Source organism: Pezoporus occidentalis, unplaced genomic scaffold (genome assembly GCF_034315485.1).
Source record: "Pezoporus occidentalis ecotype Australia unplaced genomic scaffold, CSIRO_AGI_Poc_V1 ctg5, whole genome shotgun sequence".
In the NCBI taxonomy this organism is placed as follows: Eukaryota; Metazoa; Chordata; class Aves; order Psittaciformes; family Psittacidae; genus Pezoporus; species Pezoporus occidentalis.
Window position 1 is genome coordinate 428,714 of NW_026915835.1, and position 24,805 is coordinate 453,518.

The 24,805-nt window shown below is 37.6% G+C and overlaps 2 protein-coding genes across 3 annotated transcripts in view; both read right to left on the reverse strand.

Annotated features, from left to right (window-relative positions):
- On the reverse strand, positions 1-23,483 carry DNAJC15 (DnaJ heat shock protein family (Hsp40) member C15). 2 transcript variants are annotated; one of them, XM_062636833.1, is made up of 7 exons: positions 23,288-23,440; positions 20,709-20,857; positions 16,112-16,163; positions 14,103-14,176; positions 7,160-7,236; positions 3,505-3,575; positions 1-388 (listed from the first exon to the last, which is right to left on the reverse strand). In XM_062636833.1, exons 3-7 carry the CDS (start codon positions 16,152-16,154, stop codon positions 318-320), a joined length of 336 nt encoding a protein of 111 aa, XP_062492817.1. In that variant the 5' UTR covers positions 16,155-16,163; positions 20,709-20,857; positions 23,288-23,440; the 3' UTR covers positions 1-317. The 2 variants fall into 2 exon arrangements, with proteins under 2 accessions (XP_062492817.1, XP_062492816.1); XM_062636832.1 differs by lacking the exon at positions 20,709-20,857 and having other exon boundaries at positions 23,288-23,483.
- The window catches only part of DGKH (diacylglycerol kinase eta), a 544,322-nt gene continuing 530,819 nt past the window's right edge, over positions 11,303-24,805 (reverse strand). The window contains exon 32 of the mRNA XM_062636834.1: positions 11,303-11,312. The gene's annotated coding sequence lies outside the window, so the exon portion shown is untranslated. The remainder of the gene's footprint in view (positions 11,313-24,805) is intronic.

Below are 24,805 nucleotides of genomic sequence, written 5' to 3' on the forward strand. Positions count from 1 at the left end.
TATTTTCAGAGCTTGTAATGGATCATTATTCAGTAAAAATACACTAAAATTGAAACACAGAATCACAGAATATCTTGGGTTGGAAGGGACTCATAAGGATCATCAAATCCAACTGCCTGCTCCTCACAGGAGCATAACTGTATATAACTTTACACAACTATAAAATATTTCAGTTTTCTTTTAAATAATCTTAAATTTTAATTATGAAAATAAATAGGAAAAATCAATGCAGCATTAGGAAACTGTGCCGAGCAAGCAGAAATGAAGCTGTTGCACAATGTATCTGCTGAATCTCCTACGACCCAAGGCTGTGGATTTCAGTTTTTGGCACTGGATTCCAACAAGTCTTTTGCTTCATTTATTTTTGTTGCTAAATAAGGTGATCCACCTGAGAAGAAAAAGGTGACAGTAATACCATTTACACATCAGTATTAAGTACCAAACTCTTCACTTGCAACACCTCTTTATTACTCACTTTTATTAGCTCTTCCTTCCTAAATTGACCCTTTCCATACAACTGCTTTAAAAATGACATTGATATGAAGCAAACCAATTGATAAATATGAGAAATGTAACCAAAACTGAAGTCACTAAAGAGTTACACTGAACAATTTATCTCAGAGAGAAGACTCGAGATCTGAAGTCACTTTACATCACTGTGATTTAGACTCGCAGTGCAATGCTGTTGCAAATGTATGCAAGGTCAGCTGTCTTGAACATTTAGCTAGAGCTAACAGCTATTATTTCCACTCACCCCAAAAAACTAAGAGGTAAAATTTTATAAGTAATTTTGACAAAGAATCATTACATGTGTGCACTTGCGTACATCTCCCAAGCCTCTTGTGTGCTAGATACCCAAAATCACCAGCCAGAAACCATCACATTAAAGCTATTTAAACATCGTACGCCTTCTAACTTCTAGCCCTGAACACTGTCATTGCTTCATGCTCCATCTAACAATCTGATTACAGTTCAGTGGTCTTTTTGTGTTTGGGATTTTTTTCACTCTCCCCTTGAGTGCCAACCATCTGCCTACAGTCACTGAAGCCAACCTGACAAGTTCTGTCTCAATAACTTACCATTTACTATAAGACACCTGTATATTTACATGAAAATGTGATTCTAACAAAATTGTGCACTGAATAGCATTTTCCAAGGCATCTATTCAATCACATTTTTTCATTCATCATTTCATTCATTCTATTAATCAGAAAAGATAATGATAGAAGAAATACACAGAAGTAGTTGTAGACACACAAAAAAAAACCAAACCAAAATGTAAGTCTGGCTTAAAGGCTTCTTTAGGACATTCCTGCAGGAATCCAAATCATTATAAAGTCGTATCATGGTGTAATAAAACAACTGGAAAAGGTGATAGAGTTCTCTTGTTCATGTTTTGGTTTTGTTTGAATGTAGTCCTAATGGAAGACACATTGGAAGAAAGCAAGGCAGGGCAGGGGAAGGGTAGAAAACTGGTTACTGGAAAATTTATTTATTATTTTTTTAAAAAACAACTGGACTTTTATACAGGAATAGGATTTACTACATCAGGTATTGCTTCATTCAAAGAGTAGCCAGGAGGATCAAACAGTAAAGACTAAAAACTGCAATAAACAATGTATCCCAAGTAATTTCCAAATGTGCACTGATTTTCTACATGTCTAGAGTGCAGGATCTTAAAGTAAATTCAAATCTGCTGGAAGTGTTTTCACTACATTTACATCCTTAAGTGCCATATTAATTTTGTAGCCCTCCAATGAGAGAAAATTCAATCTCATGATTGCCTAAGTGTTTGTTTATAATTAGGGCAAGTCCAAAAGGCTTCTCTCTCACTCTTTTTCCGTGAGCAAATACTCTTTCACAAAATTACTAACTGACAAATTAACATACAATTTATCAATTAAAACTCTTTAAAACTGAACTGTAAAGGTTAATAAGCAACCATTTTAGTACTGCTCACTGGGGAAAGTTTTAATGCAAACTTCTATATATTTCTTATTTATCTCTAGTAACTCTCTCTAACATTTTTGATTTCATAACATATGTAACTTTTAAAATCTGTAATTATTGCCCTTTCTTCTGTCAACTCCAGCTGGTAATTTAAACAGTAATTTAAAATAGCTTTCTAATGTCAAATATTATTTTTAAAAGCACATCTGTGCTACCCACAGCCAGAAGAAATCAAGATATACATAAGCAAAGAAGTCTCTCTGTGATGCCACATGTTCAAGATGACTTCAGGCCCTCTCTCTCTGCAGCTGAAGACATTACACAAGCTTTTTTTCTATGACCATGCCAGAAGAGCTGCAGGGCCAGCAAAGAGGCACAAATTCCTTCAAATGGTGTCCCTACTGAGAAAATGCTCCAACTTAATAGCACACAGGAGGGCTCACTGCATCCATCCAGACCTACACTGTGCCCAACTGCAGGTGCATTACAGCTGTAAGACCAGGTCATTAAAATGTATGATCTTCGTAACAGGAACTGCCTCTTTAGGTCTGCTCAACATTCCACAGAGAGATTCACAGTGCTGGCTCACATCTCTAAGTACTGCTACAATAAGCTTAGAAGTTTATTATAAAAAATTTTGACCTAATTGGTACCCTGATGGTTAAGAGGCCTTTGACCATCATAATACATTACAAATGCAGCAGAAGATTTCTACAGCTGTGCAGTTTATGCATTATAAAAGGTGTAAAAAATGAAAGCATGGAATTGAATAAGCAAGACAACTTTAGAATTAAAGTGAGGGGTGAAGACATAAAAGAAAAGCAACACCTAAAACCTTTCCATGGCCAGTTATTTTTTTCATTTTCTTAAAACAGGGTGCTGGCAAGGAGCCCTGTAATTCTGTCAAGAAGATATAAAAACCCTCCAATTTCCCCTTTTGACTTCTGAAATACATTGCAATTCTTCACCATCTGTTATTTTAAAGTAGAAACAGCAATGAACATATGGGCTTTCTTTCTCAACCAGCTGTAGTGTAGTTAAAGTTATAATAATAGCCTTTCCGTAAGATAAATTTACATTAAAAAACTGGCCACTAAGGCAACATTGCCCAGCTTTACATTTCTTCCAAGTGAATTCCAGGAAGTCTGAAATTCATCAATGATGTACTTAGTGACTGCAGAACATTTGCTCCCAGAAAGTTAATTTCATATGTGTGACTGGTCCCTCTCAGTTCAAAACAGGAATGTCAGTTTAATACAAAAATGTTATAACTAATTTTTTCATATTTTTAATTTTTTTTTTTTTAAGTGTGGAAGACTGGTCCCTGAGCTCATAGTTTTAACTGAAGTATAGAAAACAACATTAGAGAAAAATGGGTAAAACTGTGGTTCATAAAGCCTAGTTTATCTGCAAGTAGACACACAGAAGCTCAAGTCTATAAATAAACAAGATACATTTGCACTCAGTGGTTATTTACACACTCAATAAACTTAAAGGATCTCGTTTAAGCTTCTTCCTCCCCAACCCTGGTTAAGAAAAGTAATCATTATTTACCTTTATCAGGATGATTCAAAATCATGATTCTTCTATGGGCTGTTCTGATTTTGGCCTTGTCAGCAGATGGACTGCAAAAATAAATTGAAGTGCTTACCATAAATGTCACTGAGCTCAGGCTATAAATTAACAGTTTATACTGGCTGAAAAATAATTAAAACTTGAGATTTTCACCATCTTGTGGACAAAACATAAAACTGCACCTCTAAAGTAAACAAAGGCATGTAAGACACACTAGGAAGGACATTTTTTCAAAAGCCTGCGTACTTGACACACAAGTATCTTTCAGGTTTTTTAAGAAAATTATTTAAAATAAATGATTTTAAAAAAGGGAAAAGTCCAACAGCTCTAGGGTGTATTTAGTTTATTATTCTCATCATTAAACACAGAAAACACTTTTTTTTCCTTGTAGAAAATAAATATTTTTACGATCAGAGACAAAACAACAAATCTTTAGTATTAGCACATTTTGTTCTACTGTAAATATTTTTATAGCCACTAGAAATAATTCTTCTTTCTGCAGGAGACTGGGAAAAAAAAAACAAAAACAAAAAACCCAAACCCAAACCAAAGCTGTATGTTATTTTTGCAAAGCTGTTCAGTGTGTTATATTCAAGGACATGCTGATTTACAAGTGCTACAGGATGTTGTTTTCTTCAATAACAGATACATAAAATATGTACTTGGCTTAAACGAAATATGTATCTTACCAGACAAATAATCACTTACGGATGCAGTAGGCCAACACAGTATGGCTATCATATGCAAAAAGACAGTTTGAATGGTTTAGTTTTTCATAATTTGTTAGCATGAAGAAATGAAGCTGTGTTTTCCACTTCAGGTGACTTCTTAATCAGTGATGAAATCAATTAATTAATCTTTTTGTAGGTACAGTCTGAATGCGAGGTATCAGCCTAACTAAATTCCTGAGGTAAACAACCTTTAATTATTATTCCATCACAGGGAAATTAGGGTATGTTGCAAAAATAGTTCACAGAACTGCATAAGAAAAGAGTACTTCAATGGAACAGAAAGTAACCCAGAAAGTAAGATTTAAACAGAGGGTGGAAGGCCTTGAACTATATAAATACCAGAATGAAACTTTCTGTTATTGGACAGATAAAAATAACAATTACCTATATTTTGATTTTTAAAGCTGTTGTTTAGCAATAAAAAGGAAAGTCAATATACCACATTTAGAAACTCAGATGGCCAAAGAGTAACTGCGGAAATGTTGCAGTTGCATACCACGGAAAAACATGCAGCTCTGCTTCAACTACAAAATTAGGTAGTTTAAATCAAATTTGTTTAGTTTCTGAGATATTGTTTATCCCAGTCAGACTGGTTTCTAAAGATTCTTCATCACTATCAAAAACCCCTTTAATTTGAAAAATCACATTTTTGTTGAACTGGTACAGCCTGACAACCTGAGTCTCACCAACCAGCCAAATCATGGCGCCTTCCAACATCACTAACTGGCTGAGAAGTCCATCACCTTGGTGGGAATTATCAATACTTGGAGAGCATGGCTGACATTCAGGAGGACCTGGACAGGCTGCCAGAACAGGATTACAGGAACCCTTCAACAAGGACAGATGCAGAGCCCAGTGTCTGGGAAGGAAGAGCCCTTTTCAGTGCTACAGGCTGGGGACTAGCTCTGTTGGAAACACAGCAAAACAAAAAGCCTCAGCAGCTTACCCTGGCTGCAGAGAAGGACAATGACCTCCTGAGCTGTGTGAAGGGGCACATGGTCACTAGGTCAACAGCAACAGCTGTTCTCTATTTAGCCAGACACATCTAGCTGCTGTCTCCAGGTTTGGGGCCTCTCTACAGGAAAGACACTGGCCAACCACAGCAGGTCCAAGCAAAGGCCACCACAATAGTTGGGGGCAGGAGCACTCACCCTTCGAGGAGAGGTCGAGGGAGCAGGGCTTGTTCAGCCTGGACAAGAGAGGGCTGCTGGGGGACCTCACAACAGCCTCCTCAGCATCTACGGGAAGGAACGTGTAATGGGCCGGTATGTTGAAAATCTAAAAGCTACCATCAAATGCTCACCTTTACCATGGCTTGTATTTAGCATTTATACTACCCACACATACTCAGCACTTGAAATACTGAAGAAAGTCTTTACCTCAAAATTTAGTATGATTTGGAAGTGGTGACACAGAGGACAAGTGTTACAATAAGATCAGGGCCTGAACAGATGCAGTTTGTGCATACCCTGGCATTTTCCATAACACTTATATACCCCCCTTTTTTGGGGGGTATATAATATATATATCATACAGTAAGCAGTGAGTTAAATCTGGTCTAGAAAAGTGTGTTTAAACAATGTCAAAATTTCCTATAAAAATGTTAGCTGGGCTTCTACACATTTCAAAGCTCAAACCTTTAAATATTAAGAAGAACTTTCCTCAAATCTGATTAAGTCTTAACACATGCAAGACTCAGTCTAAACACAACAAGAAGCATCAGTGCTCCTGGTGAAGACTCAAGCTATTAAAACTAAAAGGGGACTGATTTCGGTTGTGACGAAACTTCAGACACATCCATGAGCACTGTTCAGGCTATGCATTGCCACTGTAAACACGCTTTAATAAGCTGCCATGTGCTACTGTGAAGTATCATTGAATGTGCCCTTACAAAGTGGAAGCATTAATACATTATCGAACTTAAAGGCCAAATGAAATATTTCTGAAGAGCATTCCCATAAATCTCTTCTTCATTGTGCAAGCATGAAATATTTCAAATAGATGCAATTTATTTTCTAAAGCGAACGCTAAATGTATATAATTTCCATTATGTTAGAAGTAAACACAAATAACACACTGAACAGGATTTTAAGTCCCAGTTTTCTCCATCTGAAATAATTTCTTCCAGGGATAATTAAAACCATCCTTTTTTTTTTTTATTTTTTTATTCAGAACTCACTGATCTAGACCATAAAGGAGAAATCTACTACCTAAGGTTAGATCTGCTCCCTCATCTGGAAAGTCCTCAAACCCACCACACCACCTGCTTTACAGAAACACCAAGACATGTGGTACCATTTGCCACCCAAATGTTTTTTAAAAATCCACTGAAAAATTCATTGACTACTCAGAAATTATTTCCACATAAAATGGAAATTATTTACCATACCTACTTTAAATGACAAGTCTCTCCAAGTTGGGGTTTTTGGTGGGTTGTTTTGTTTGGGTTTTTTTTTTGTTTGTTTGCAATATGTCTCAACCTTTTAAATCCAAACAAATCAGAGTGGAGAAAGAAAAAAAATGTTACTGACTTATGAAAAAAACAAGCAAAATTGATTTATTCTCATTCATTAATATAATCTTCACTATTCCTTGTCTCACAGGTTTTTTTGGAGACCAGGCCACGTGATTACACTAATTAGCACAGTATGTGCTATTCTGATTACTTCTAGAGCACTAATTCTCCAATGCAATATGTCACCATGCCTTCAAGCCAAACACAAGTTGCATGTTTTATGAGCATTTTATTGTTTGCTTTTTAGCTTAAGCAGAATATTAGAATGTTTTATAAGCCACTAGATGTCTTTTTAAAAAAGTTAAAATTTTGGCAAGAGCATTGCACATTCTCACAACATGCAATTCAATACATACCAGACAAAAACATCTTAAAGCAACACACCTACCTTACACCTAAAATAAGACTAGCTTCTCGCCTACTCATTTTCTGTTCAAATCCTCCTTTATAGTATGATGAAAGACTCTAAAAAGAAGAAAGGGAAAATAACCAATAATTAGCTTCATGTACAAGGTGCCAGGACCTAAATCATATTTATATAACCTCATTCAGAAAATTGCATTCATCTATAATTTATTTTAAAGGCATGGAATGACTACAAACCAGGTAATCTGAAAGGATTTCTCCTGAGTGTTAACACATATGAAAAAACAACTTAAAAATAACTATCTGTGTTTTTACAATCTTCTACTGCTAATAAGGGATATTAATAGATACAACCGTTAAAAATCCTGCCTCTCAGCAAAAGGGTCCAGAATCAGAGTACAAACTGGCACAGAGTGGTACAGTGTATGTCTTGGAGAGGGCAAGAAAGGGAAAGGGGGAAACTTATTTGGAACAGCTTTGGTACCACTGCAGTAGAAAATTACAAAAGTCAAAATACTTTGGCATCCAAGGAATTATGGACAACCACTCTGAAGTCCAGATATTTCTACAAAGTAGGTAAAATCAATAAAAGAATAAGAACAGATAACTTTTCATGGGAAAGAATGTTACTTCAAAAAAATATCTATCGTGAGTTCTTTGAAGGAACGCTGAAAAATATACAAAAAGCAAAAAGAGAAAAAAGAAAAAAAAGTAAAAGCAAAAAGGCTTAGCATAAAGTTACAACATCTATTTCAGGAAAGCTGGAGAACAGTGGAAAGTGTCAGAGAACATGGAGAAATCCTAACCAACTTTTGCCTTTACACCCTTCCCTGGACACCGCTGACTGATGACAGTTTGATAGAGGATCTGGAGAGAGGGTTTTTTTCTAAACTCATTGGCATGTGATACTTTAGCCCCTGTTTTAAGAAGGGGACAGAAAAGAACATTAAAAAGGAGGAGATGGAGGTAAGAGTAAATTTCAGTATGTAAATGTTAGAGGGAATGGTTTAGAAGTATATTTGCCAATTTTTTTTTTAATTTAAAATGTAAAAGATACTGAACCCCCACTGATAGTTACATGTGATGTCTTCAGTGTAAAGGTTTCTATAAGTAGAACTAAGAACTAGACCATTGCTACAAAAACAATAGTCTTAGGCTGCACAAATCCCAGAGGCAGCAGATGTAGCTCCAAGCCAGCCTGCCTTTTGGAACTGGCACACAGAAATCACTCAACAGACTGGAGGTTTTTTCCTCAGTGCAAAACCTATCAACTGGGGAAAAATAAGCTTCCTTTGTTGCTATCAAAGGGAAGTCTGGCCCAAGAGCTAAGATTATTTTTAAGTGTTCCTTTTACCCACAAGTAAAAATGTGCCTGGCCCTTATTAAACACCTTTCTCACCCAATACAGTCATTCATGTTCAGCGAGAATTTTGCCTTATGTTTACTCAAACTCTTTTTTACATAATTTCAAAAGCATTAAAGCATTTAAAGGGCTTTGTCTATAATATGAAGCAAAGCCTCTCATTAAGCTTGAAGCAACATTCACCAAAAGCATGGTCCAGAAATACTTCACCTGTTGCTACCATGAAGTCATATAGAGCACACACACAGATTTTCTGTTGTGCTGCTATGATTAGAAAACAATTTCATCTTCCTTCTTCCCACCCCAAACCTTACACAAAATAAGCGCTACTATAACACTATAGGTATCAAAGCTGAAGTAACTGCGGATGTGTCACACCTACAACAAAAGCCTGTTGAGAAACCACTTCTATAGCTACAGCGTAACACAACGGAGGTCTGCAATAGTTAGCGCACATTGACTTTACAGGTTAGAGTATATAACTCTGAAGGAATACACAGGGCTTCTCCAATCCTCCAAGAGGAAACGATGCTAATAATTTAATGGTCACCAGGTAACACCCTTGAGGAGGCTGAACTGCACAGAAATTTGCAGTGATACTGAACAGTTACTACAGCCAGGAGAGAAAAAAACACACTTTAATGGCTTCTGAAAGATTTTCCAGGACTTCTCCCAGAGCAGCTTAGGTGCAGATGGATTTCTGGAAGGGTTAATTATTCTTTGCCTGTCACCTCTGGCATACAACTCTTATACACAAGGATACTGGTTCAGTATCCATGTAAAGACCAGTACTTGAATTATCCCTAACAAAGCTCATCTCTGCTCTTGGTAGATTTCATCTAAAACACTATTCAAAATAAGAAAATAGGGAGAGGTGGCTATAGGCTTACATTCAGAAATACTTTGTGTTTTTAAAGCCTACCTCCTTGACACTGTTCTAACTCTGGGGAGCCTTGATGCAGCTCACATCCAAGAGGAATGAAAAAAAAAAAAAAAGAAAAAGGAAATTCTGCTGTCTGTGTCCTTTGGCACATCAGCAAAACCAGTTCATTGTATCGGTCATCACGAAAAAGCATTTTCTTCTCAGACGTGAAGCATGTAGCAAGAATAATCAATTCTTAAATTAAGGTCTTGCTCCTGAACAGAATTTAAAGCAAAAGGAAATTAGATACAAAAGCCATTTTTCCTGTTGCTTAGAATAAAGGGAAGAAAGCGAGTCTTCATTTTAGGAAACATCTCAGCAAATTTCTAGTTCCCTAATGAAACAACTTTTGCATGCTACTGAAATTAAAGCTTTTCTCCCCTGCTCTCCCAGTTGTAAATTCTGAGTAATGGCTGCAATGAAATGAAACAATACTCAAGGTATTTTTCTGTTACAAGAAGTCCTCAATGAGCAGGCAGTTCTAGACACTTGATTATTTATTAACCCCAGCTATTGCAAACAAATTCTGTGCTGGAAAAATCATTGAAATAAGCTCTATTTCTTCATACTATTTGAGGTCAGGGGCTATAATTTAATTTTTTTAATTTCTTTGCATGTTGTTACTGTTCAGGTACTTATATAAAGCAAGCTCTGCTTTCTAAGCAAATGCTGTGGGTAGGGGGGACATGGACATGGCGAGACATGACACAAAACAGCTGGACTTGCTCTGCAAATAACTATTCACTCTTGCCAATTTTCACAAAAGCAGTCAGCTAAGAATCCATTTGGACTGACATCTTCAAGACACTTTTCCTGGCATAGTGCAGGGAAAGAATAACCTCTGTTTCCATGCCAAGCAAGAGATGCAAAATTCTGTAATTCAGACCATCTATCACAGCCCATGAAGTGGTAAATTTTTCCAAAACCTTTGCTTTGTTCCACTACCAATACAGTCCTCTATTGGAAAAGTAACAAACATTGGGAAAAAGCAAACAAACAACCAAACACACACAAAAAAAAAACAACAACCAAAACAACCCCAACCAAACCCCATCAAACTACAGTAACAAACTATTAAAGCTGCATTAAAATATAATCTACAATTTGCCAAGATCAACTTTAGCATTCTTAACTTCAGTTAGAAAATAAAATATATGAAACAAACTGCAATTGCATTATTCTCTCAAAACTTTATTTTCAATGAAGGACAAGGGAGATGATTGTTACCTTTTCCTCTCAATTCAGAATTCTATGAGTTCGAGCAGAATCGGATCCAACAAGGGAAACAGTGCAAAAAAACCTCTAACGTACTATAGAAGATACCCTTTTCTTCTGGAACACAGAATTTTCAGGACTGTGGGGTTTGTGTATTTTTGCCTAGAACTGCTGGTTCTACCTTCAGTATCTTCTATCTCTCAACATACAATATCACTGATTCAACAAAGAAATGTAATGAATGCTTTTGAAATACTTTTTTAATTTCATATTTTAAGGAAATACTAACATTCTAATTAACAGCATTAAGGTCTGAGGAAGAAAAGCTAAATGACTGCTTACTGCTACACACCTTCTATTGGCAACAGGCTCTTGTCATTACACACAGAAACAGAACAATGTCACTGGCATTTGTGATACCAGCAACACAATTAGGCTAAAACTAGAAAGAAAAAAAAATAATATTTCTCTCGAAACAAGCATTATGATTTGACATAGACGGGAACTGACAATGTTTCCTCTTATATCTTCCTCCATTGAAAAGGAGATAGTAGAAAAATTAGGGACTAAATCACAGTAGCATTTACATTTCATATTTAGAATATATATTTAACTGCCATAAATTAGAGGTAGAAATTCAGAACAAAACGTAACACTTTTAGTTGCTTTTACTTACTATTTCTGAATAAAAGATGAGTGCAGTTGCTGAATGTACAAATTATTTATTTAGGTAAGTAAATACAAAGTGTAAAATACTCAAAATACAACAAGCAGGCATTTTAAATGATGGCTTCATAATTGCTCAACTTGACCTTACCTTAGTAATTTCTTAGTGAGCAAGAAGAAAGGATAAACAGCATTTGGATTACCTTGCATGGTGACTGCAACCAACATGAACTGTGATTTCTATTGCAAATGGAAGATGAGAATGGGGTGAGGAGGAGTAGTGGCTTACAGAGAGAACAAGCCAGCTTTTAAATAGGCAGCTGCTTCACAGCCTCTCAAAAGAAAGTTGTGATGAAGGACAGGGTTTGATTCTAGAAAGCTAGAGTAACAACTGAAAATTACCACAATGACTAAGTTAGGCACCTCCAAACACCACAGAAAACCAGCAAAGTAACACTAAGCATAGACACTAAACGTCACATCAGACGCTTTATCCAGTAAGCATAGGTAGATGCTCGATTTCCTTTGTCAGTAGAGTTTAGAGGGCAATATGCTGTAAAGAAACGTGATGAAAGTGCTAATTCACAGATCATATTCAGCAGCTTCAAATTCCCCAAACAAAATCACATAAGGCAGCTAACGCAAGAAGTTTTCACAGTAAGCACTTACATGGGATCTTTGTACGTAATGTTTTTACTTTTTTAGAGAAAAAGTTATAAATAGGAAATAACTGATTGTTAAGGGGAGGAAAAAAGGTAGAAAAAAATTCAAAAAAGTAGTAGCTGTAGAGTAGTAAAGAACAAATAACCTTGGCTAAGAATTATACAAGGGTCTTAACTTTGCACTATGATTGTAGAAGAAAATACTATTACCTTCACAAATGTAAAACTGACAAATACATACAGTTAATGACAACCAGGAAGAGACAGCTTTCACTTTATTCAGTCAATCTCATCTTGCACTGTAAACTTGTATTTTCAAGTTCAGAATAGAATAGCAGACAAGAGATACTCTACTGGAAATCAACACACGTTCTGGGCTGTAAGGCAGGATGTGAAGGCAGACAGAGGATGCAGCTCCAGGGACTAGGAATACTGTGAATGCAAAAGCACCTGGCCTGCTCTTTATGGTTGTTCATGAATTCTGCAAGACTCTCAAAGTCACTGCGGTAAAAATGAGATAGGCGTGTAATGAGCTTGGCTCAGCCAGTATACCAGTACTGGGGGGTACAATTTCCTAGGAACAGACACCTCTCTGTGCAGTAGCATGTCATATTTCAATGTGTTAAAGAGTCACTGCCTGCTTTCTTACATGAAGATGTCTGAATTTAGATTCTCTAGCCTGTATCTACAAATGTATAGAAGAAATGCTGAAGTAAAACTGCTGGGGTGGGAGGGTGAAGATAGAAGCGCTCCCTACTTTGAAACCACATGTCCTTACTGCAAGCTACCTCTAGCAAGCCTGCAAGTCAGACTGTTTCCATATCATGTGAAAGCAATTTAATTCAGAGTATCTAAAATCCTCTCTGCTGTTCTGGCAGGCAACTTGGGAATCTCTCAAAAAATTACTTTGAAAAGAAAAAAAAAAAACAGTTGGCCTCACAACAGCAATGCAACAGAGGGACAGCGGGCAAAGACTGATTGAGGAGCACCATTTCTGGCTGATACATACTGCAATTAAGAACAAGCGTGGATTAATCCCCAGAGGACAGCCCATGTTTAGTCTTCTCCCTCCCCAGGAAGCTTGCATTGATCAAGCCTGCACCTTCAGCACATGAACACAAAGTACAGATGGCAAATGTATTTGGACTCAAGCATCTCTCTATATAATGTAGACAGACTATGTTGCAACTGGCCTCGTGTTAATAGGTACAATGCAAATGTTTACTTTAAAAACAAACAAACAAACTAACCACCTACCTTTAATATATTTTTCAGGAAATAATAATCTACAACTACTCCCTCAACACCCTCATAGAGGAATTGTATTCCTTCCACTGTGGAAAAGCTCTCACAGAGTATGAACTCTGAAGGAATATACTTCTACAATCAAACATCTACCTCACTAGGAATTACTTTAATCAAACAGGAATTGAACGCATTTATTTATTTACCAGAGGACAGCATAGCCACTGAAGCAAAAAGTAAATGCTCTTGAATATTCCATGCATATGCTCCTCTCACAACACCCCATCTCTTATTTTTTTTTTTACCTCATTATCACATTTTTAAATATACAGGGCAAAACAAAGAGCAAAAAACTGGTCAAAAGTTCAAATCAGACAGGGAATTAAAAAAGACAACTTATATGTGAACAAGAAAACAATATCTCTATGCCCATCTCTATGGCAACCTTTCTTAGAAGTTCATCAATTTGCCTTATTGATTTTAACACTGTACCTGGGAAAGAAAAAAAAAGGAAAAAAAGACTAACTTCTTACATTTTTAGCTTCTTGAAATGAAACTGCCTGTCATCACTTTGTAATCTCTAGGAATTAGCTATTTTCTCACAGCAGCCTTTAACCATTTATCACACACTTATTAGCAAACAGTTCTCAAACATGGAGCATCACCAGGAAATTCTGTTTATCAAGCTCACAAACATCTTTTGATATAGCTTCATCCACATGAATTTAAAAACATGCCAGATAATATGCAAGAACATGCACAGTAAAGAGCACCCCTATCCTGGAAAACAGGATAATCAAAGTGGCACTTGCTGTATGTAACATAAAATGTCTCCTCTCTAAATACTTGAAACAAAATCATTAATTCAGCATAAAGTAACCTCTAAACTTACGGAAGTTGAAATCCTCTTTGCTGTCTCTGTAATTGCCTGTTCCAACGGCTTCCAAAGCTGGAAAGCATAACGACCTGAAAAAGATTGAAGTTAAATGAAATTATAACCAACATTCACTAAAAGGAGAAAAAAAGTCTCCAACTTACGTTCATCAGCGTATAGCAGAAAGAATTTTGTTTTCTAAAAAATATAAAATAAAATAAAATAAAATCCCTTCCTTTTTAATCTTTTTGTCTCATTTATTTGTAGTACAGCACCACTGCACTTTACTGCTTTTCAAGATGTTCCCTCAACAGCCATTTTTGGATCCTGCCCAGAAGTCATCCCACAGTAAACTTGCTATGGTTTACATTTTTCAATCTTTGTACTCTTTGGGAAGGGAAGAAGCTCAGTATACTTCATCTAAAAAACTAGTCAGGGATTGCAAAGATCCATTGTGTTTGCTCACAAAACAGATTTAAATGCATTTCAATACAATAAATGAAGAGATATGCCTTGTGAACCTCAAGAAAAAGGGCAGTATGAAACATTAGCTTTGGATATACATTATTTATTAAATACTGTTCAAAGGTTATGTCTTCAAGAAAAGAAATCTATGTACTACATGCTTCTTGCTGTGATGTTGCATGCTTAATCACACATTTTGTAAGTACTGCATTTTCTATTTTGCTACAAAGAGAGGACCTTCTGGGATTCAGAGCCATTCAACTCCCCACTGGTAGTGAATATCTACAGCTAGGAAAGGCTAGAGTAAACTGTATTAGACTGTTTTCTCAGAAGTACAAAGCAGGTCTATCAATTTCAGAATCAAGATTTGTGCCATGTTACTTGAGAATTTTCTCTCTACATTCCCTCTTCCCAATTATTGTTTTCATTAACTGTTCATTAGCAATGTAACTTATTGTTATACACAATGGAAAAGCTTTGTATAAAAATGTGGCTGTTTCATTCAGATAGCACCTTGCTTTCTTAATACCATAAATTTTTAAGAATAAATTCTTAAAATAACCATAGGTTATTTTAGCTATCTAAACCCATGTTTATGTTAACACAGAAGCTAAAGCCACTATTAGAGCATCACTGCTGAAATGTTGTGATCTATTTGTGATCTACTTGTGATCTCACCTTCTTCATGCTTTCTGCCACCACTTCTCTGCTAGCTGCCATTAATTTTTCAGCTCACCTAGCAGAAATTCTAAAAAGCATTCCTCTTTTGCTTCTACACAAACACATATATAAACCAACTGCTTAAAGGCATACATTACCGAAGATCTTGGCTTTCATTCCCCTAATCATTGTACCCAGAAAACAGCCACTGAATTTTGGTGCAACTTGTTCATCTTTTGAATAAGTTCTTGGTGTATGCGTTTGTACACAGCTGACCTTGGCTGCTTTTATATACTGAAAATTATGGAAATCGGTTTGTGTATTTGAAAACCAAAACAGACCACAGTCATCCAGTCTAAGTAACCCAAAGTATTACTCATGTTAAGCTCAACAGCTGTATTCAGACTAGAACCTATTTTTCAGCATAACATACAGTCCCGATGCAAAGAGTTCAGGTAACAAACAATGTACTATGGGAACAGTTTAATGTGATAAATCACTGCAGCCACCTAAACCTTCTATTTTTCTCTTTTTGAATTTGTTAGGTGTTACCTTTACATCACAAGATCCTGCTGCAGTCTATACGACAGAGCATCCACCTTGCAATATGTTATTAAATAAACAAAGTAAACTTTTCACATTACATCTTGCAGGCAAAAAGCAGATGGAACCTTTTAGCTGCTGTCCATAAAATTAGTTTCAAACTGTGACTTTTCAAAAAAGAATTTTGGAAAGCATGTCCAGGATTTTGGAGGGATGGGAACTATACCTGGACACAGTTCTCCATAGCACTCTCAAACAGTCTATTTTTCCAACTTTTATATTTATAAAAGCTTCATTAACCTTTTGGAAATAGCAGCTCACAAGTGACAGTTCCACACTCAGCTGGTAATTTAGCTTACCTGCAAATGCAACAGTTGCAACACCAAGTCCAACAGCTATCATTGTTCTGGCCTAAAGCAGAGAAACAGGAATCAGAATAACAGGCAAATTCTAATTTGAAATACAGGCACCTTTTATTTTATCAGCAAGTATTTCTGATGTCTGACATTTACAAGAAAGATAAAAGTAAGTTCTGTATTCCACAGGCTACATTAGATTTTTAGAGTTCAGCTCCATTAGCCCCTGCCAGCACATCAGGTTTAGCCAGGAACTACCCATTAGCAAATCTGTAAAACACTGACAAAGCAGTTCACATTATGTATTGATAAAAAAAAAAAAAGGCAAACAACTATTCAGGATCACCTGAAATTAGTCGTGCCAAATGATTCAACACAAAAATTATCAGTTTATTACACAAATATGAAGAGCTTAAAAAATATATATTGTTTCGCAAAGTCCCTCACTGGGAATTTCATCATGATATTGCTTGAAAATGATATTGGAATATTAACTTAACCTCTATGTCCACAAACATACATTAGCATCTTCCATTGTTCATGCTTTGACTTGTGGAAGCCCCAGTAGAGAAATGAAGCCCAGAAACCTCTTTTCATTACTTCATATCAATCACTGGACTCTACCTTATAGATTCACTTTTAGTCTAACTGGGGTTTTGGAACCAAAACCACAGAAGAAAAAAAAAAAAAAAAGGACAAAAAGAAAGGAAAGGAGAAAAAAAAAAAAGAAAAAAAGATTTAAAACATCTGATGCAGACAACAGTCACATACACAGTGCTTGAAGAAAGTCAGCATCTCAAGGACAATAAGTATCACCTCCATGTCAAACAAGAAGCTGCTGAAAGCTATGTAGTAAACCCTGAAGAATGTACTGACTTTTCACACACCTGCAGAAATCAAGAAGGATAATGAGCACTGCAAGTGTTGGGGGGATCTCTGCACTTCCCAAAAGGCAAGATGTAATCTCCAAAACAGATTAAATAGTCATCTGTGGCACTAACTGCCTTATCATATAATAGTTCAATAATGCCTTGAACTTTCCCCCAGGAAACACAAGGAATCAAATTCTGCCTGTTTAGCTTGAATTCAAAATATAACAATGAAAATGCTTTTATCACCAGACCGTCTCTTCTAAACATGACTTGCTTCTGTATTTCTCCAATAACTGGTTTACACTTTTTCTACCAACAAGCCTGACAGCAGGATTTAAAAGTCCAAATTTCAACACCAGTCCCCTAATATCTGGATTTGGAGCCAAGTTGCCTTTGCTACTAAGCCACCTGGGGCTAAAATTCTGCCTTTTGATAGTACCCAATCTCAATTCTAGACTGTTAAAGAAATAAAGGAAATTAGTCACTTAGCGTAACTTACTTAGCATTAGTAGCTAGATGTGCTGAAGCCTCAGGCCACAAGCTGTGAATTTTCCCACAGATATGCTGAGCTTTTTACCTACTTAAGTAAAAGGAAGCCCCAGAGCCAGTGTATGATAAGGAAACAAGGAAGGACACTACCCCTCGTCAGCAGAACCTGCAAACTCAGGAAGAGAAACAGCCTGCCTAAAGACAGTGAAGGGACCTAACTGAGAACAAGTCAACTCCAAACTCTAATATTATTATCGTACCAAACTGTAGGGGTGGGAAACTTAAATTGTAAGGGTACAACTGCTTGAGGATTTCTTTGTTTGAGGGCCCTCTCTGGAGGTAACCAGCTTGAGCTGCTTTTACCACTGCACCACTCAAATAAATGATTGTATTTAGAGCCTAAGATTTTGTTACAGGATACCTAGGGTAGAGAAGCACTGCTAACACAGAGAGGGAGTAGGGGAAAGAGTTGGGAAGTATCAGTTTTAAAGCCTCCTAGACCTGTCTTAACTATGGTCTAGAACACAGGTCAACAACTTTCCCAGCAAAAGGGCAGCTGTACAAGATGTAGGCACTGCCATCATGCCGAGTAGCTCCTACAGATTCGGCTGCAAAGGCAAGTGGTTGTTATTGCTGCTTGTAGCACTGAGCTCAGAACAGAGAGAGGGATAGTCTGCTCTGAGCTCATCTAGAAGAGGATGCATTCCTCTCTATCTAGCTTCTGAACCCTATGCATTTTAACTAAGTACTTACCTCCTGCTTACCCAGTTGGGGCTATTCTAGCAATTCACATAACACAATGCTGCAATTGCCTAGAGGTTTCTCATAGAATAGAAGAGACTTACTAAACATACTTAAAGTGAAGCTCCAAAGTTAAGACTGGGGGAGTTTTGGCCTTAAAAAATCTACTCATTTCAGTAATCTAACTGTTCCATTTCAGTGTAGTCTTCAGTCTCAATACCAGCACTCTTTTCTGAATGCAAAAATAACACAGTAGTTTTATGTCTGTTGTTGAGTTCCACAAAATTTCCCCTTGTCTTTAGACCATGAAAAAATATGTTACCTTTAATGGTAGAAGATAAAAAATAGTGAAGCATACCATTCATCTCCACACTAAACTAAAACTCATCATTTCTTCTCACAAATCGTTTTTTTCCAGGCTCTCAATATTCAACCTTCTAAAAGTCTCTAATTCCTGTTTAGAAAACAACCAGTATCAGCCACATCATTCCTGAAAATATCATAACCCTACAGAAATTCTATTATTATTCTGTTCTGTGGTTTGTGACTGTGGATTTATATTGAAGAGACTCCTTGACTGGTTCAGAGTGACAGTGAGAATCTATGTTGTTACAGTCAATTAAGAGCTCAATGTGTTAAACAGATCACGCTGGCAAAAAAAAAAACAAACAGAAAACAAAACACTAGCTTGTACTTGTCCAACTTAAGTTATACTTGCTTTGCCACCAAAGAGGTGGGTTAAGTTAGCAGTCTGCAATAAGGTATGCTGGTTGCAACTGGGCACAAGCAGCAGACACTTTATCACAGGTAAGGCCAAGCACTGAGACCAGGCTAATAAATAACCCTGGACTCTGTCAGTTCAGTGCAGAAATAGCTTAAGTGTTTTTGCACAGTAGTCTGGGAACACAATATCAAAGGCCCTCAGGGGTCTCTACAGAGTCAGCCATGTCCACTGGACTGCATTATTTCAATCTGTGGAAAGTACTAGCAGTTAGTGGAAAGCTAGGGCTGCCTGAAAAACAGCGGGCAAAAAAAGCATGGCAACAGCTCTAGAATAGGAGCAGGATGTAGGATCACAGGCTTATCACAAGCCAGAAAACTAGGTAAAAGTGATGGAAAGTTAAAACCAGAGAGGCATGAATGACCGTCCATATTTTGAAGAGAGGCACAACCACCAAGAAAGCTAAGAAATACTGGTTGACAGTACCTCACCTTGTTTGCATTATGAGCAGGTTAGAGAAGAGTTACCTGCCACAAAGTAGCAAAGAAGTGATAACTTGTCACACCAAAGCACCCTCAATGTTATAGTATTAACATTCAAACTATATACATGACATAAAAACTGAATTTCAATCAAGGTAAGAAAGATTGCAGTTTGTCTCTTACTGACCCAGCCACTCTTAAAATTAGTGGCAACATTAAGTACTAACCAGAAAGTCCTTTAAGTCCAGCTTGACTCGTTTCCCATGCTCCCTTAACTCAGTTCATTATTTAGAAGAGTAAGTCGAGAAGAATGGTGCTTTGAAACGTAGACTATAAAGTGCAAAACTCTTTTCACATCAATATTAAATAAAAGTAACTATCACTGAGGAAGGGATCAGTTCATTTATGGCATGCTAATACAACTACTACAAGAACTATTTTTGGGTCCCACTGTTTAAAAATACCTCTTATTTCAGACTCATAAAAACTAAATATATATATACATACATAAATAAGTAAATAAATATACTTACTGGCTTTCAATTATGACAGAGCTGCTTTCCCCCCCACTGTAAAAAATGCCATTACAAAATTTCTCAGATACAAGTTTTAAATGAAAGTATTCTGTTAAGACCCAAGAGGGAAAAATAAAGAAATAAAAGATTAAAAAGTAACATCTGCACCTTTCTTTATTCAATGAATCAGCTCCCAAAGGTTAGTCATCAACCCTATGTTATTCTGCTGATCTCAGTATTTTAATTTTACTATGCAGTTCACTTTTCAGTAACAAACCCTCTTAGCTACAGAAAACAAATAAGCTTTTGCCAAATCTGCAAAACCTGATTTAAAAAAAAATTCTTTTCAGAAACCTGTGTAAGAAAACACAAACGTTAGAAAGGCAGCTGCAAGAGCTGACTTACCAAAGCATCTGGCAAACAAGAGGATAAAGCATATTAATTAACATATATTTCATATACTGTTAGCATACAGACATCTGTGGTCTAATCCTTTAATATCTAATTTTCCAGTAGCCTAAATTTTTTAGGAGAAGAAACAGGCAAGAGTAAGATATTCTTTTTGTGCATTCTTAAATCACACTGCTCTGTTAACTTAACCATACTCAAAAATAAGACTTCTGTAATTCTTAGCACTGCAGCTTCTCCTTCTATGAAGCAGAAAAAAAGTTAAACTTATAAACAAAAGGAGAATTGCAAATGCATAATTTTAAAATTTCAGCACAACACTTTTACATCTGACTAAGTAAAAGAACAACCTTCAGAAATTTTAAAACATACCTGCTTGCACAGGATTTGGATTTTACACACCAGCTCTTCTACCACAAGCAGTGAAAACACCCTTCTTGGTCAAATGAAAAATATTTTGCTCTTCTCACAACTAGCTTTTAGACACACAGCAAAAGCTCCACAGTCTTTTGCCTCTGAACCTACAGTGCAACAGAATAAAAAGCACAGTGAAAATAACAACTTGTTCTGATGGACTGGATGGCATTTTGTAATTAGTCCATGCTTAATCATGGATCAACAAACTAGGAAGTATGTACTTACATTCAAATAAGTACACAAGTGTAAATTGCTTAACCAAACCCTTCATTTTAAGAAAGTTTGAATGGGTTTACTGACTCCCCCCCTCCGCACCCCCCCCAAGTGCTGTATTCCACTAAGCAGCAGGATACATAATTTTACTAACCAAGTGTAAAAGATATTTCTGAAACTACATTTTCCCTTATGTAAAAATTCTTGACTTGAAATCCATGATTGTTCGGTACAGAAGCTAGAATAAGGTTCCTATTCCGCATAAGAGTAGGTACAGCTTATTGGAAGGCTATTTCAGAGCAAATCACCTAGTTAACTCTATGTGGAGCCAGATACGTTTTGAAGTGGGTCTATATTATAAACTATCTGCAACAGATTTGATTGCATAATTTAATGTTTGCCTTCCTGTCTTACCTTCCTCTGAAACTTAATTTGTTTTTCAACAGTGAACTAAAAGTAATTTCAGTTAGATGCTGTTCTACATATTCACCCAATTCTCATGTCAATTTGAGTCATTTATTTTAATAGCAACTTTTCTGTTTTGTATATAAAGCTATGCCTACAGTTTCTGACAGTTTTTCACAGGAAATGGTACCAAAGCAACAGATTCACTAACGAAAGCATTACCATACAGCATTCAAACCAATCTTTTTGAGTGTGTATTAACAGTGACCTGTCTTTGTGAACACTCTGTGTTCCTACTGTTCTCTTTCATCACTCGAAATGCTTTTGTAAAACAGCTACAAAGGCAGAAGTGATTGTCTTCAGCTAACATCCTGGACAACTCACAACCAAGATTCAGGGCATGGTATTGAACACAGCTCTATTACTTCCAAGAGAGGAATGCTGCTGTTATCTCCTACTACTCTTTCCTTCTACTGTGGCAAGGCAGCCTTCTTAACCCTTCGGAACACCGGAGGAACAGATGCACAGCACTACAGTTGATCTTACTATTTCTCCCTGGCTAAATTTTAGAATATTATTACACACAACTTGATCTCCTTCTGGATTCCTTAGCTGAGAAAGCACTAAGTACAAATACTGTCCTTTCTTCCACTATCTAATGTTATACAAAGAGTTTCTACTACCAACTGTATGCTAACAGTTTACAGTGTATATATGCCTGAAAAAAACACCGCATTCTCCACTGAAACTTCTGGCTAAACAATATATTTCAACAGAAAACTGCAGCAATCCAGATTCTAGTCTCTAAAGACCAATCTGAGTCTCTGGACCTTAGTAAGAACCTGACAAAAAACACCAACAAAGCCACATTAAATCCCAGATGCAGTTTTTACCCCAGACAGGTAAGAAGGCCCAAAGACTCCACAAAATTCACCAGGAACTTCCCCTCTAGCATTCCACAGAGAGAGAGTACATGGATATGACAATAATAAGTTTGGGAGTCAGCTTCTTCAGATTACATAGGTTGCTGTTAAATACATGGAAAGACTGACCTGGAGGAAAAGAAGTCCTAGACTGTAGTAACAATGGATTAACAACTTAGAGACAACTATGATTTTAAAAATTGTGTTAAAAAGTAAAGTATTCTAGAGACAACAACAGGCACACAATGAAGGCAAATTCATTTTTAAAGCCATTTTAAAAATGTGAAGACTTCACCATTCAGCACGTTAAGCAGTGTTCCACACATATTTTACAAATACCCAATTCTCTTCCAAAGAGAACTTGCTGTCACATGAACTAGCTGAAAGAAGACCAGACAGGAGCAGTGGGTTAAAGTTCCAGCACCCTTCCCTCTACAGCACACTACCGCATAGGAAACCTTGAAAGCATTTTTGCCTTTCACTCCAGACCCATTCACCCTCTCCCATGCTACAAAAGATCAGATGGGAATTATTTTTCTGAAACAGCTCTACAAAACCATTAACACTTGAACCAGCCATAATAAAACTTGCACAGTATGTGAAAACACCACAGGTATCATTCCTTTGCGGCAAGGGAACACAACTTCAGGCCTTGTGTGCTCACGCCCGAGGCAAGGGGTCACCACCCCCGACCTTCCTGCCCACCCCGGGGGCTCGGAACGCCTGCCCGCCGCAGCCCCGGTGCTCACACTCGTTGGGGGTGAAGGCCCTCGGCTAAGAAGCAGCGCTGGGGAGGGTGAAAGTGTCCAACCGCCTCCTGGGTCTGCGGGGAAATCAAAGGGAGGAGCGACCTCCGCCCCGTCTCTGCCGGCAGCGGGGTGGGCCATGACGAGAAGGAAGAGGAATGGCAGAGGTCTTGCTCTGCCCTTCCCTCTCCTCAGCCGCCACTCGCGGGATGGTTTGCCCCTCTCCCAACCCCCCCGCCGCACTCACCAGCCCTCGGTCCAGCTCGGCTTGTCCCTTGCCGGCACCCGCAGGGACTCTGGCGTATTCGGCATAACGCAGACCCTCGGAGGAGGCCGCGGCTCCTTCCATGATGGAGGGGGAACAGGAGAAAGCGCTACAGGTCGGCTGGAGGGACAAACCAGTTAGAAGGACGGGCTGCGAAGCTCCCTACTCCCCTTGCCAATCTTCAGCGCGAGGGGCGGGGCCAGCGCTGTCGTGTCAGACAGGCCCCGCCCCGGCGCCCGGGTACGGGGTCGGCCCGCGCCGGAGACGGGGTCGGCCCGGTGGGGAAGAACTTGGCTCTTTTCGGGGGGCTTTTCTCACCTAGAGGCTTAACGCAGGGTGAGGGACTGGGGCTGGTGTCGGTGTCTCCTTCATTTGCCCTCCTGAGCGGTTTGAAAGATGGGGACCGACTTTTTAGCAGGACCTGTTGTGATAGAACGAGAGGAGACGGTTTTAAACTGGAAGAGAAGAGATTCAGGCTGGATGTGAGTAAGAATATTCTTTACAACGAGGATGGTAAAGCACTGGCTCAGGTTTACCAGAGAGGTGGTGGATGCACCATCCCTGGAGACATTCAAGGCCAGGCTGGATGTGGTTCTGGGCAACCTGATCTAGTTGAAGATGTCCCTGCTCTTTGAGGGGGAGTTGGAACTAGATGACCTTTGAAGAGCCAACCCAAACAATTCTATAACTCTATGATTTGCTGCAAATGCTGACAAATAGGATCATAGTTCACCCTTTGGAAGATCTTCAAGCAGTAACTCATAAGCAGATGCTGTCAATCACCATTAGGCCTGTATCACAGAATGTAAAATGATGAATCTCATTTCTGTGCAGCAGTGTAGCAGCTCATCTCAGCTCATCTCTTGCCCTTATGCTGATTTTCCTGCTGTCCTGTCTTGTAGTGCTGGCAATGGAACTGAATTATCCGCAGATTGCTAAGTGGTGTGACTCAACAAAGAGAATTACTCTCCTCATCTCCTATTTCAAACATTAATTGCTCTGCTGAGACATCTTTCCGAGCACACATCATGGTATCATATATCTGATTGATACTCATCAGTCCTACAACACCAAAAGGCAACTGCTTTAGCTCAAAAGTATCTTTTTAAAGTACAGCTGCTATTAACCATAAAGGTGAGTTGACCATAAAGAGCATTTCATCCATCTTAGATATATGCATAAATTTAACTTTCTATAGCACAGAAGTCATTGGAAGTTGTATAATGATTCACTTGGGAGGAAATGCATTCCTTTTTACTCTCTCATTCAACATATAACATACAATCATATATGATTAATTTTTTAAACCTTCAGAAAAATTGAATTTCTTGTAAACTTGAAACCTATTTTAAAATCAATAAAAACGTCCCCGAGTAATCATTTTTTTTATTGATTTGCATAGAAGTAATGTATGTCAACTTACCACTTTTTAGATTAGCAAACTCAGTTTGAAAAATAATAAATTACAAGTATTAGAATTTTTTCCCTTAATTTTCCTAT